This window comes from Odontesthes bonariensis, chromosome 3, assembly GCF_027942865.1.
Source record: "Odontesthes bonariensis isolate fOdoBon6 chromosome 3, fOdoBon6.hap1, whole genome shotgun sequence".
Classification (NCBI taxonomy): domain Eukaryota; kingdom Metazoa; phylum Chordata; class Actinopteri; order Atheriniformes; family Atherinopsidae; genus Odontesthes; species Odontesthes bonariensis.
In genome coordinates, this window is record NC_134508.1 from 9,976,406 (window position 1) to 9,989,123 (window position 12,718).

The following is a 12,718-nucleotide window of genomic DNA, read 5'->3' on the forward strand; positions in this document are numbered from 1 at the left end:
TCTTCACCCACAGCTTCTGGGCAAACAGAAAAGTCCAGTCTGCCCTTGTGTCTTCAGGTGAATGTTAAAATTGAACACGCTACCCCTCATCCCTGCTTTTGTGTCAAAAAGAAAATGCCTGAGGATTTTTCAGGGCTGAGGAAAAATAGCAGCTTTGTTAAGCAGACGTTCCACTTTAATTTAACTTTTGTGAATTGAAACATCAAGAAAGATTCTGAGAAACATTTCACAGCAGGATGGTTTCGAGCAGCCTGAATAAATAGAAGCTTTTGAAGCCTGGTTGATATGCAGGAGCTTTGTAGGAACAGAAAGTAAGAGAGCAAGACGGAAGAAAAAAAGACAGAAAGAAAGAAAAAGAAAGTAATCTAGAATACAAGTTGGGACTTTGAAAGAACCATTTAGTTTAATTATCCTATCGAAACCTCAGAGGCGTTTTTCTCTCTGCCTGGGTGACAGCAGCAGTTATTGCCTCTGTGTTTTTAAAAATGAAATGCCATACATTAAGCCGTTCACTTGTTATTAATGAAACAGGGGCCCGGATCCAAAGAGAAAAACGATGTCTGGCTGCCTCCTCCATGGGTGAGAGGGTCCTGAACAAGCTCGCTTACCTCCCATGTGATGACTAATTCAGAGCGACTGCCTCCGCCTCCACTCACATTAGCCGGTGTGACCTTTGGAGCTGCAGGAAGAAGACAGAACAACTTAGCTGTCGGCTTCCTATGGAACTCTAAAGGAACATGCAATCATTTTCTCTCCTGCTGCTCCCACATGACAAACAATGTGCACGTCAACACGTCCTGATCAGCAAACCTCTATCTGCTGAGTCCAAAAAAATAAACACACACAAAGGATCTAACATGAGAAACAGCTGGCTGCATTCAGAGACAGCTTACATTTTCTCCCCGACCAGTCGGAGAAGGATTTAGATTTTTCTGTCGGAGATAAGGAGTAATATCCAACTGCAAATAAGTGTTTTGGCAAGTAATGAAAATGTATGCCACTTACATTAAAGTGGTGTACATCGCCTGTAGGGAAATTCAGAGGAGATGTGGAGACAGTGCAGTGGACTGAGATGCAGCAAAGGACCAGGGAGCTGCTGAACGCATTGCTCACACATGTAACATGTGCCCTAACTGTCAGATTGGAACTAGACTTATTTAAGCAGTTACAGTGATAGGAAGTTAGTTTAATGTAAAAAACTGGGAAAGATCTACCTTTTACAACGTAAATATTCCTATTAAAGGTGGGGTAGGGGATCTTTTTCTGGACCATTTTTTTTACATATTGCTTGAAATACTCTTCACACCCCCATTGCAACCAATTAATTAAAAGTTTTGACACAAATATGAAAAGTTTTAGTGGCCTCTAGAACGAACAATCCAGGAAAAACACTATCCAATCATACTGAACGGACCGTTAAAAATGATTGGATTCTGATGCGTCTATCAAACTGCAATCTGCTCCTCCCTCCCCCTCCTCCCCCCTGTGCGCGTACCCTGCTCCGTGAACGAATTACGCGTCCAGATGCTTGGCAGGAAGCTAAACCAGAGCCAGCTTGGCTAGCACCTAGCATTATTAAACGTATAGTTATCATATACTAAATATTAAATACGGCAACGATCGATGCTTGCTGTCAGAACAGCGCTCGTGCACCTTCGTGCTCGTGCGCGTTCATGTACTCTAGAGGCGTGCCTTCGGGGGGAAAGTGAAGAAAAGGGTTGGGACTTTTTACCTGTGTATTTTCAAAATGCAGCTTCGCTGGACTCAAAATCCAGGATCTCCTACCCTACCTTTAACCTTGTAGCACCCACAGTTGCAGATATGCAACAAGCTTTTTATTAATTTACATTATTTATTTACATTTTATTTTTATTTATATTTTTATTTACAATACATTATTTGATTTTTTAAATTTACATACATTATTTACATTCATGTGTTATATTTTTTTACATTACATTTTATGTGCCGACAGTTTTCTTGGCTCAGTGAATTACACTCTGCTTTGCGGTGGTCTGTTCTAGTTCGCTCTGCTCTCGTTTGGTGTGGTCTGCTTTGTCCACCTTTCACAGCGGTAATGGGAGGTCAGGTCTCCAAATTGTATTATTATGACTATTTTTTTTGCATTTTTTTATTAGCTTCATGTGCACATTTTTTATTTACATTACATTTTTATTTACATTACTTTTTTTGCATTTTATATGTGCTTCACTTTTTCAAAACAAAGATCTGTGAAATCTGTTTGATTTGTTGTTGAATGGTAAGTTTATGATGGTTGCGTTCCACACTTTGTATTAAGAATGTTCAATAAAGGTCTATTATATACATTTTATTGTGGTAGCAGCAGTTACTGGTGAACTTTCACTCTACCTTTTTTGCCAAACGATCTGCAGAGAATGACTTGGTTTTGTGAACAAAATTAATCAGGAAAGCCCACAGTTGCAAATATGCAACATTGCCTAAAATGATCAAAAATAGCCCAATTCCAAAAATATTGGTTTATTCCCACCCAAAAAGATGCAAGAAGAGCCAAAATGATTTTTTAAAATGATTATTCATATGCTTGGGTGCTACAAGGTTAACATGTTAAATCTGTTTGTTAAATAAAGTAATAATAAAAAAGAGTTGTTTAAAGGCTGTTTAGACCTGCTACTAACATGTGATCTGATCATCCCGTTAATGCACTCAGGATGCATTTAGATGTGGTCCAGGACACATTTATCCACATTCGTTTAGCAGTCTGAGGACCAAATGCTGACCTGATGTGACTTCATGAAAGCAGCAGATGTTTTTGTGAGCTGCTCTCCTGGATCCATGGAAAAAATACACTCTGCAAAAAGCCCAGTCCAAGCTCACAGGATGTATCATTCACAGAAAATCCAGAAAACCTCCTGTTTGCCTTTTAGATCAATATCTGTAGCGACAGTCAACAAAGCCAAAGCTCTGGATCTGTCCCGTTGGTCCAGGGAGTCGCCTTTTAACAGACCGTGACCTGAACAAGCTCCACTTACTGCCCTCTAAATAGTTATTGTAGCCTGTGGACACAACAGGGAAGCTCACATAGTCTCAAGTGTGGTGTTTATCTAAAACTACAGACAGTGATTATATTTCAAAATAATCACAATCAAGAATGTTTAAATGCAAACAGGACCTATGAGAGAGAATTCATGAAAGATGAGGCAAAGCTCTTTTTTAAAAAAAAGAAAAAAAGCTTATTCGCCATCCTGCCATGTAGTTCTGACATCCAGGGTCAGTCAGAGCCGTGGTCATCAGATACACATTATCACAAACCAGAATACAGATCAATACCATCCTCCATGTTGTTATGGTGACCGGCCTGTTCCAGTTATACTGGACCAATAAGTTTTACCCCACTGACGCTAATGCTACTGGACACAATGGGGAAAGGCATTAATCGACTTGTTTTATCGGTTGTAGTCGCATTAAAAAAAAAGAGAAAAAACAGAAACATTTAAACCCGTTACTTTTGGTGTGAGAACAATATAAGATAACAGATACACCAGTAGACCTGCTGAAATATAGTCACAAAGAGATCAGATCACATCGCTTCAGTTCTCAAGTCTTTACATTGGCTCCCGGTCAGATACAGAATAGCTGATGCCCTGGTTCTTGCTTCACTGACAGCTGACCATGTGACGTAGGCTTTGTGTTTATTTGCATAGGGACAGATGGCCATCAGGACGGATCGTAATGTCAGGTGTGAACAGGACTTTTGAGTCTGCCTACAAATACTCATTCGTAATATTTGCCTTTTTCCAGACTCTAAAACATCTTTTTGCAGCAGTAGGAGTTCTTTTTGAGCATTTTTGACTCTAATTAAATGTTCAACTATTCATCCAACATTCCAGTAATCCTTGACAGAAAGAAATGGCATTTTTTCAAAAGAGTTTCAGTACATACAGGTGCTCTTTGTCCTTGCTTGTTTGGACGGCTTGCTGGGCTCGCCGGTCCCAATTCTGTTGCTTGCCAGGACTCGAAACTCATACTCCACCCAAGGGCTCAGATCTATTACTGTAGCTGTCAGCAGGTTGCCCCCCACCATCTCAGGAACTGGCATGAAACACAGAATGCTCCCCTCAGTTTCAACACTTCATGTGTGTTTGTGTGTGTTTTCTACGTGTGTGCCAGCTCAGCTACAGCAGATGAGTGCATTCAAAATCATTTTACCTGTCTGATAACATGTTAAACAAACCGCAAATGATATTGTGCATTGTGTATCCAAACTGAAATCAGTTTTCATTTTCTAAATCCCTGTGACTCCATTGAAAATGGTACCTACAAAGTCATGTTGTGTTTCAAGTATATGACCCAGACGCTGCAAATCAATGAGGCCAGAAAAATGATCTCAGATAAAAAGTGTCACAGAGTCACAAAGGTATCAATAGAGCAAGGTATACAGTGTAGGATAAAAGCACATTATACCCATAACCCGTGAATACTAAGGGTCCCATTGAAAAGGATGTGGGGGAAAAAAATACTCTGCTGCTATCACATAAGCACACGATCAAATTACAGCCTTGGCAACATGCCTCATCATCAGGACTAGATCCATGTTTCAGGGCTCCCAGGGGTCCGATAAAATTGCGGTCAATGATCCCGGTGCTATTGTGTGCCATTTGGTGCTGGAGTAAAAAATTACAGCTGCGATATTTTTCGCAGGCGAGGCAGAATGAAGAGCGACCCCCTCCTTGTGATTGGAGGAGGCCACGGCTGGTTGGAGAGAGCTTACCTGTGGTGACAGCCTGCCACCCCAGGGAAAATGGTGTCCTGGCCTGGATGGTGTATGCCGTAATTGGACTGTGATTATCAGGGCCGGGCCTCCAGGACAGAGTGGCTGTGGTATCAGTGATTTCTTCAACATGGATGCTGGTGGGGGGCCCCGGGGGACCTGATAGATGGCACAGCCAGGCAGGAAAGAGACGAGAAAGATAGAGAAAATGGAGGTGGGGGAGGGAGGAAAGGAGAAGGGGTGGGGGATGTAAATCAGGAAGAGATGGAGAGATGGTGGAGAGAGTCGGGGTGGTTTCAGCACCTGCGGCTACTGCAGCGAAGTCAGTTCAGTGGGAAACCTTTGGGAGCTATTCGGTCTAATTAGACAGTAAATTTCCTTTAAACCTTGAACAGAGTTTTTTCTACGTGCCCAACTTTTCAGTCTACTCCTTAATTTCTTCATCAGTGACGCCCATCCAGTCCAACTGAGCGTAAATCACTTACACACTGACACCTAATTTAACTATGAGGAAACTAGGGGTGAGCGAAAAAAATTGATTCATGTACTATTCATTCTAGAAGTGTATGATTCAACTTGTTTGTTTTTTAAGAAGGATTACTGAATATATCGAATCGCAATACTTGTAGAATCGCAATTATCAAGAATCGTGATACAAATCGAATCGTGACCAAAGCATATGGTCCCACCCCTAGAGGAAACCTTACACAGTGTTTGAACAGCTCAAAAAAAAGGTGGAACACACAGTGTCCCGACTTACCTCTGACGACCAAGTCCATGGCGATGGAGATGCTGTCCACCTTGGTTTGCACGGCGCACGTGTACTTCCCCGCATGCCTCAGCTGGATGTTCCGAATCATAATGTCTCCGGCCGAATGCTGCTGCCATTCAGCGCACACACAAGCACACACACACACATGCTTCCATAAGTAACCATAAAGCCATTGTGATTCAGAAAAGGAAACGTGTTCTCATGTATGTGTCTTGAAAGATGAATCCACAATTCCTCACGCGGCCTCTCCTTCCATATCCCAAACGGAGCATGGAAATACCACTCCATGCGTTTATTTCATTCGCTGTAATTACAGTAATGCACTTGCCCTAATGGTTTGATTGGGATTGTGGGATTTTATATGGAGCAGCCTAATGGCTAGTCTGATATTTAGTTCTTTAAGAGAGGCTTTCTCTAATTGCAATTCCCACTCCTACATTATCATTTTATCAGAGTGGAGGCGAGCAGGTTGTGCTGTAATAAATTGGAGTTGGCTGAAAGCTATGGCACAGTGACAGTAAGAATTCTGTGAAGTGTCTGGGAGCTTAATCAATGTAAGTGGAGATGAACAGCAATTTATTAAGTGGAGGAGTCTTTAAATCATGCTCCAAGAAACACCTAAATCCAGAACAGAAACAGAAATCCACCAGTGCACTTTGCTCATCTTTACGGTCGGAGGTGTTTAAAGGAGCCTTGAATTCGTTTTGCTAAACAAAACGAGACTGAACACCTCATGGTGAGATGTTGAGCTGCAAACCTTTTAAAGTATTCACAGAACGACTGAGACTGGTTGAGGGGTCTGTATGTAAATTTCATTCAAAAATAAAACCAGAGGCAGGAATTCCGTGTCCATAAATAATATATAAACATGATACAAACATCCCCTCTGCACTGCGGCTGAATTTATTACGAGCCAATGAATGGACCGATGAATCTTCACAGTCACCTCTCGACCTTTATTCATAGAAATCTCTGAAGGGGTTGAAAATCAATCGATGTCTTTTATGTGTTGGGATTTTCACAAAAGCACAGATGCGCAGACAGACAGAGGATTCCACAACCAGCCTCAATAAGGTCAGTCTTTCATTTAGATCAGCTGCTTATCTGTGAAAAATGCATTTCAACAAGACAAAAAGCAGATATGTGGTTGGTGTTACTGTGAGACACACGCTGGTGGAGGTCTGCGCTTACAGGGAGGTCAGCATACAGTGATGCATGCAAAAATAATGAAAGCAATGAGTGGAAAATGAGAGCTTTGAGTGGAATTGGCAATTAGCATGTTGAAATCTGGGGCCCATCTGCACAAAGCACCTTAAATTTTCTCGTTAAGTGTGACACTTAAGGCTAAATCTCCTCTTAGCAAAGGGATTTAGTGAAGGGTGTTGGACTGAATCTCTTAAAATGCCTCCTTAGTTGAGAAAAATTGACATTTACAGTAGTTTACACGTTTAGCAGAACAGTCTTTGGTTTACGTGTCATCACCTCACACAAGCAGCACACAGGTAAAGAAACCGCAGTAGAAAATAGAACAAAAAATGTTGTGAATACAAGAGAAGTGGATCTTGACTTCTTTTCTGTCAATGAAGTGATCTTCCTGTTGTATGAGTCCTTGATTGCCGACATGTGCGGAAGCTAAGTGGGCTGCAACCAACTCCCCAGCAGACTGGTAAATGATGCGCCACACTGCCCCGTGGACACGAAACCACTCTAAAATAACTGAGTGGAGACATCTTACATTGTAAAACTAAAAAGAGATAATTAACTGTAAAGTGGCTGAAAGAGCACAGCTGCAGAAAGTAGATCCAACTGTAGAAGACGGGACAAATTGTAAATTGTGTTCCGGTTAATTCACTCATCAACTCGTCACAGATTTTTTCCTTCTGATGGTTGCTCGTGTCTTTTTGTCCAACAGCTCAAATTATCTAAGGAATTCCTTAACAATACGGTGAAGGTGAGAAGAAAACCTTAAATTCTTTTCAAGGACAAGACTTAGGGAATCTACTTTAATATAAATCTATATTTTCTGAGTTACAATTCTTCATCTGCCATTGGAAAACCCTGTTTGAGGGAGGAGTTTGAGGTTTGAGGTACTGGTCACCTGAGCCTGATCCGCTTTGGGCTGCAGGGATAAATAAGTCAGTCATTTTAACTCGACTCATCTTGAAACCCTTAACCCTTCTGAACAAGTATTAGCCAGGCTGTCTCTAATAATAATAATAATACTACTACTACTACTACTACTACTACTACTACTACTACTAATAATAATAATAATAATGATAATGTGTTTTATATAGTCATGAGACTATATAGGAGCCACAAATATAGACAAACACTGTTCACTTATTGATTTAAAACTAATAAACTAATAAAAATAATAATACGTTTTGGGTAGCCTAATATATGAAATTGGTTTTATTTGCAGCTCCGGGATGTCCGACACAGGTGAAACATCCCATAGTTAAGCTGCTATAGGCCTAGACTGCTGGGGGGCCTCATCTGTCACATCTTTCCTCACTTTACTCTCTTTTTCCCCCGTTTAATTTCTCAAATGATATTATGTACATGTGACATTATTGTGGTCATTAACTCGTGTTTCCCTGTTCCAACAGGTATCCTTTGAATGGTGTTACAGTGGTCCCCCCCACCCCCCATCTTTTCTGTCTTCTCAAACCCCAGCTGGTCGAGGCGGATGGCCACTCTTCCTGGTTCTGGTTCTGCCAGAGGTCTCTTCCTGTTAAAAGGGAGTCGTTCCTTTCCACAGTCGCCTCAGGCCACTCAGGACGGGAGATTGGACTGAAGACAAGTTTCTGTGCAATCTGTTGGTTTCCTTAGCTAGGAAATAGTTTTTGAATTGGCTCTATATGAATCAATTGGATTATTTTATAAATAATTATGCTTACAATGAATTGAATTCCAATTGGCTTGAATTGGACTTTATTATTTAAGTGCCCTGAGATTACTTTTGTTGTAATTTGGCGCGATATAAATAAAACTGAATTGAATTGAATTGAATGTATCAGGACATAAACAATCATCGGATCCCTATCAGGTGACAACACATGATGTATTACACTGTGCAATTATTTATTCAACATAAACTAACCCAAACAGTAGATGCAATAGAGCAGCCCCTCCCATTATTCAGTAGCTTGTAGAACACCTTTCAGCAGCAATAACCTGAAGTAATAATTTTCTGTATGATGTATCAGTCTCTCGCATTGTTGGAGGAACTTTGGGCCACTCTTCTTTTCGAAGTTGCTTCAGTTCATTGAGGTTTGCAGCGTTAGTTTATGCACAGCTCTCTGAAGGTCCCACCACAGGATTTCAGTCAGAGGTCTGGACTTTGACTGGACCATTGCTAACACCTTGATTCTTAGCCATTCTTGTCCAGCCTTTTTCTAATTGTACTGCCATGAAGTTTAACATTTAACATGTTGACCTTGGGGTAAACTTGCTGGGACGTCCCCTCCTGGGAAGAGATTGGCAACGGTCTTGAATGTTTTTCCACTTTCAGAATGATGGATTCCAAATAGTTTGGAAATGGCCTTATAACCCTTCTGAGATTGGTGGGCAGCAAAAGTTGCTTCTCTAAGAGCATTGCTGATGTCTTTCCTCCTTGGCATTGTGTTAATGCACACCTGAATGCTCCAGAGCAGCAAACTGACAGAACCTCTGCTTTAATAGAGGTGCTCACACTTACTGATGATCAGTTAAGTGCATTTCATCACGAGCACCTTGCTGTTATTTGCTGGAGTCATCTTATGGAAGCAGTAAGGTTGAACTTAGTTCTTCACACACTGCTTCTGCATTTTTCTTTATTTTTGCGCGATAAACAGCGACACAGTGTAATATTCTATGTGTGGTTGTTCATCTGAGGTTGTATTGATCTAGTGTCAGGACCTGGTTAAGATCCGATTTATTTTTCATGTCTTGATACGTAGAGGCTCAGAACTGATTGAGGGTGTACTTTCTTTTTCACATGACTGCATTTAAAGAGCAGACAACACTTAACATGTACGTGTGCATTAAAAAGCAAAATGGTCATACTGTCTGGGAATTGTTTTGAGACACTCTCAGGTGGAGAAGAGCTCTCCTAACACGGTTATTATCACCGCTGCCTTTTTTTCATTTGACCTGTTTGCTGGGTAGAGTTTTCATTTCAAAGTCCTATATCTCCAGGTCAACTGCCCAATCAACAAGTGAGGATATTTTAGATAGTTTTCACATTCTAGCCCTTTTCAAGTTTACCACTAACAATGAAAACATTTAAATGTCTGAACAGTCTGCTCAGCTCTCACATCAGGCTAGATTGTTTAAAAATCAGAGGTCTGATAGTCTTGCAGGTTGTCAGAAACCATGAAAGATGGATTATGGACTTACACCCCCGACTTTTTCAAAGAATCCTCCGTGGCTCCCGAAGTGGATGAGCTGCTCGTTGAAGAACCAGGTAAACCTGAGCTCCAGGGACGGGTCGTGGCTCACTTGACAGGGCAGGACCACGCTTTCCCCAACGGTGACGTCCATCGTGGCGGGCGGGGTGGTGATGATGGTCGGCTCTGAAACACACATTCACACTCAGTTGTGCTCGGTCGGATCAAACACAAACGCTCTGCTCCTCTTCTCCGGGTATCAGAATTCAGCGCAGCGAATGGCTTTGCAAAAAGCCAAGCCCTTCCATCATCCTTATGGATGTGTCAGACTCAGTTAATAGAAGGATATGCGGGACAGAGCACACAGCAAACTGGGGCGCACAGCTGCAATAACTGGAATTAGTTTCAGCCTGAGCCCGTCTCTGTGGAGACTCTGAGACGTGCCTCTCCTAAATCTGTGGAGCCTCCATGTGTCACTGTCAGCTCAGCCATCAGCCTGGAACTCCCCTCCAATAGGCCCGAGATTCCCACAGCACACTGCCAGGAAAACAGTAAACAGCAGTTCTCCCAGTCATCACCACTCTCTTTTCGAGCCTGCAGTGTATTACAGTGGCATCACATGGGAATAAGGCGAGCGTCCCTTATCTACACTTGTGTGTGAGCAGCGGAGGAGGGAGCTGGAAGAACACGAGAGAGTCGAGACGAGAGGGCGAGGCTTTGTTTTCAGAGTGGCAAAACACCTGTCTCCCTCTTGGGGGTGCTATGATTACTTGGTTGAAATTGCCACTCTGAGCACTCGGACTAAATTAAGCGTGGCGAATGATCCCTGGACAGGCATAGATTCATGTAGAAAGTGCCGGCAGTGCAGTCTTCATCCAGAGTGAATTCAATACCTTAATTCCATTGACTTCCTCCCTCCCTCACACATACCACCACCGAACAAATGTGTTTCTTTTAGCTGTTTGCTTGTTTTCAAGCCAGAATGCTATCAGCTGGGAGGTTTTGCTGTTTACACGATGTCAGTGTGTCTGAGGGGCCCGGTCTTCTGTGGCTGCAGCTAAACGGCGAACGATTGCGGCGTCACAACACACGAGGGGTGTCTGGTTGGCTCTGCCTGTGAATGCAGGCCACACCTCGTAGAGCGAGGAGGAAAACAGAAAACCTAAAAAAAATAAATAAAAAGGTTTACAAATATCCTTGAATAAGGCGCCTGGAGACGTTTTTTTTTTTTTTCTGAGACGGTCACCTTAATCTGTCCAAAATCAACTCTTCACTTTGTGCTACACGGAGACGTTCCGTAAATCATATTTCTTTCTTTGTTCCCTCTGAAGGACTGGTGTATTTTCTGCTTCTTGTCTTGAACCCCTGTCCTTGTGCTGTGTGCTGTCTGGTCTCTCGCTGCCTCCAGGGATTCAGTCTGACAATGATGGTGAGAATATGCTCCCTTATTACCCTCCTCTGTCATCATTTATAACAGATTATATGGACAATCAAGGTTGGTTACACAACTACACGCTGGACTCTTGAGCATAATTTGATTGATTTAAATCTTGTACGGTGCCTTGTTACCCACTGTCACTGTAAACGAGAGGATGGCGACAGAAAACTCCAACTGGTTTCTGCATAATCGTTGTTGAATGACACCGCACCAGCTCCAAAGCTATGAAGCCAAAACGATCGACCTTTTGTTACGACGCATATAGGACACTTTCACTGTTCCCATCCTCAGGCTTGTGAGAATTTAAAAAACACCTGTTGGCATGGTTACTTCCATCTAATCAATAACAGAAATGAGAGTAAATGTCAACCTTTAAAACTGTGTCAGAAAGCACAGAAGTTATTGAGCTCGTTTTCAAAAATATCAACTCCAACTCTACTGACTTTCATGCAGAACCGTTTTCACATTTTACAGATATCGACTGGTCTCCTTCATGACTCGACACACAAACCGTTCCGAACCTGATTAAACCTGCTCAAGGTGTAATTTCTCCGCTCAGAACTGAGGGTTCAGCATGTTAATTAACACATACCTACTGGTCGTCACTGAGCGAGACGGTAGCATTCACCACTGATTACTTCTGAACTCGGGTACTTCAGCTTTCCAAACTAAAAGGGATCAACTGTCAGTTGAAAAATATACTGAATAATGAGCTTCAACACTCTTGAAAATAAAAAGCTGTTACTGATTGGCAGCATTTGCTTCAGTCTTGCTGCAGATATGTCTCAGCTTCTCAAGCTTTCATTCGAATATAAATGATAAAAATCTTATTTATCACCTAACGTTCACAGATCAAGTCAAATCTTTGAATTTGACACTTCAAACTTCAGTACCCTCCTATCTGATATCACAAGACTGATCTGTTGTCAGTGACTTTCACAGCAATATTTCGGCTACTGACCTTTATCGAAAAAAGATAGTGCTCTGATAGTAACGTGCACACGAGGTGCAGATAGAATATTCCATTTAAATTCTCATTTACATGTTACACAGCACTGTCCTATTCCATGACTCACGTCAATGTTACATCCCTCAATGCAACTGCAATGTTGGCGCCCATCCAAAGCCTTAAATTAAATCCACATCCCTCAAAACACTTAGCATCACTCAGGTTTCTCCCTCACACCAACAGTGTGTCTTCTTTGCCCCCACAGGCATCCTGTGCAAGATCTCGTGACCGAATTAAGCAACCAGATGTTTGTAAACAAACAAACAAACAATTAAAAAAATAAATAAAAATCAATCAATCTTTATTAGGTATGGGTAAGGATTAAAATTTTTAATCAAATTAATCACATGATTTCCCTGATTAATCACGATTAATC

At 41.8% G+C, this 12,718-nt stretch overlaps 1 protein-coding gene across 1 annotated transcript in view; it reads right to left on the bottom strand.

Moving 5' to 3' along the window:
- cntn4 (contactin 4) overlaps window positions 1-12,718 on the bottom strand; it is a 201,273-nt gene that overhangs the window by 11,299 nt on the left and 177,256 nt on the right. Inside the window, exons 13-17 of the mRNA XM_075460236.1 lie at window positions 9,906-10,081; window positions 5,511-5,631; window positions 4,751-4,909; window positions 3,922-4,071; window positions 609-679 (exon numbers count right to left, since the gene is read on the bottom strand). Coding sequence (XP_075316351.1) covers window positions 609-679; window positions 3,922-4,071; window positions 4,751-4,909; window positions 5,511-5,631; window positions 9,906-10,081 — 677 coding nt within the window. The remainder of the gene's footprint in view (window positions 1-608; window positions 680-3,921; window positions 4,072-4,750; window positions 4,910-5,510; window positions 5,632-9,905; window positions 10,082-12,718) is intronic.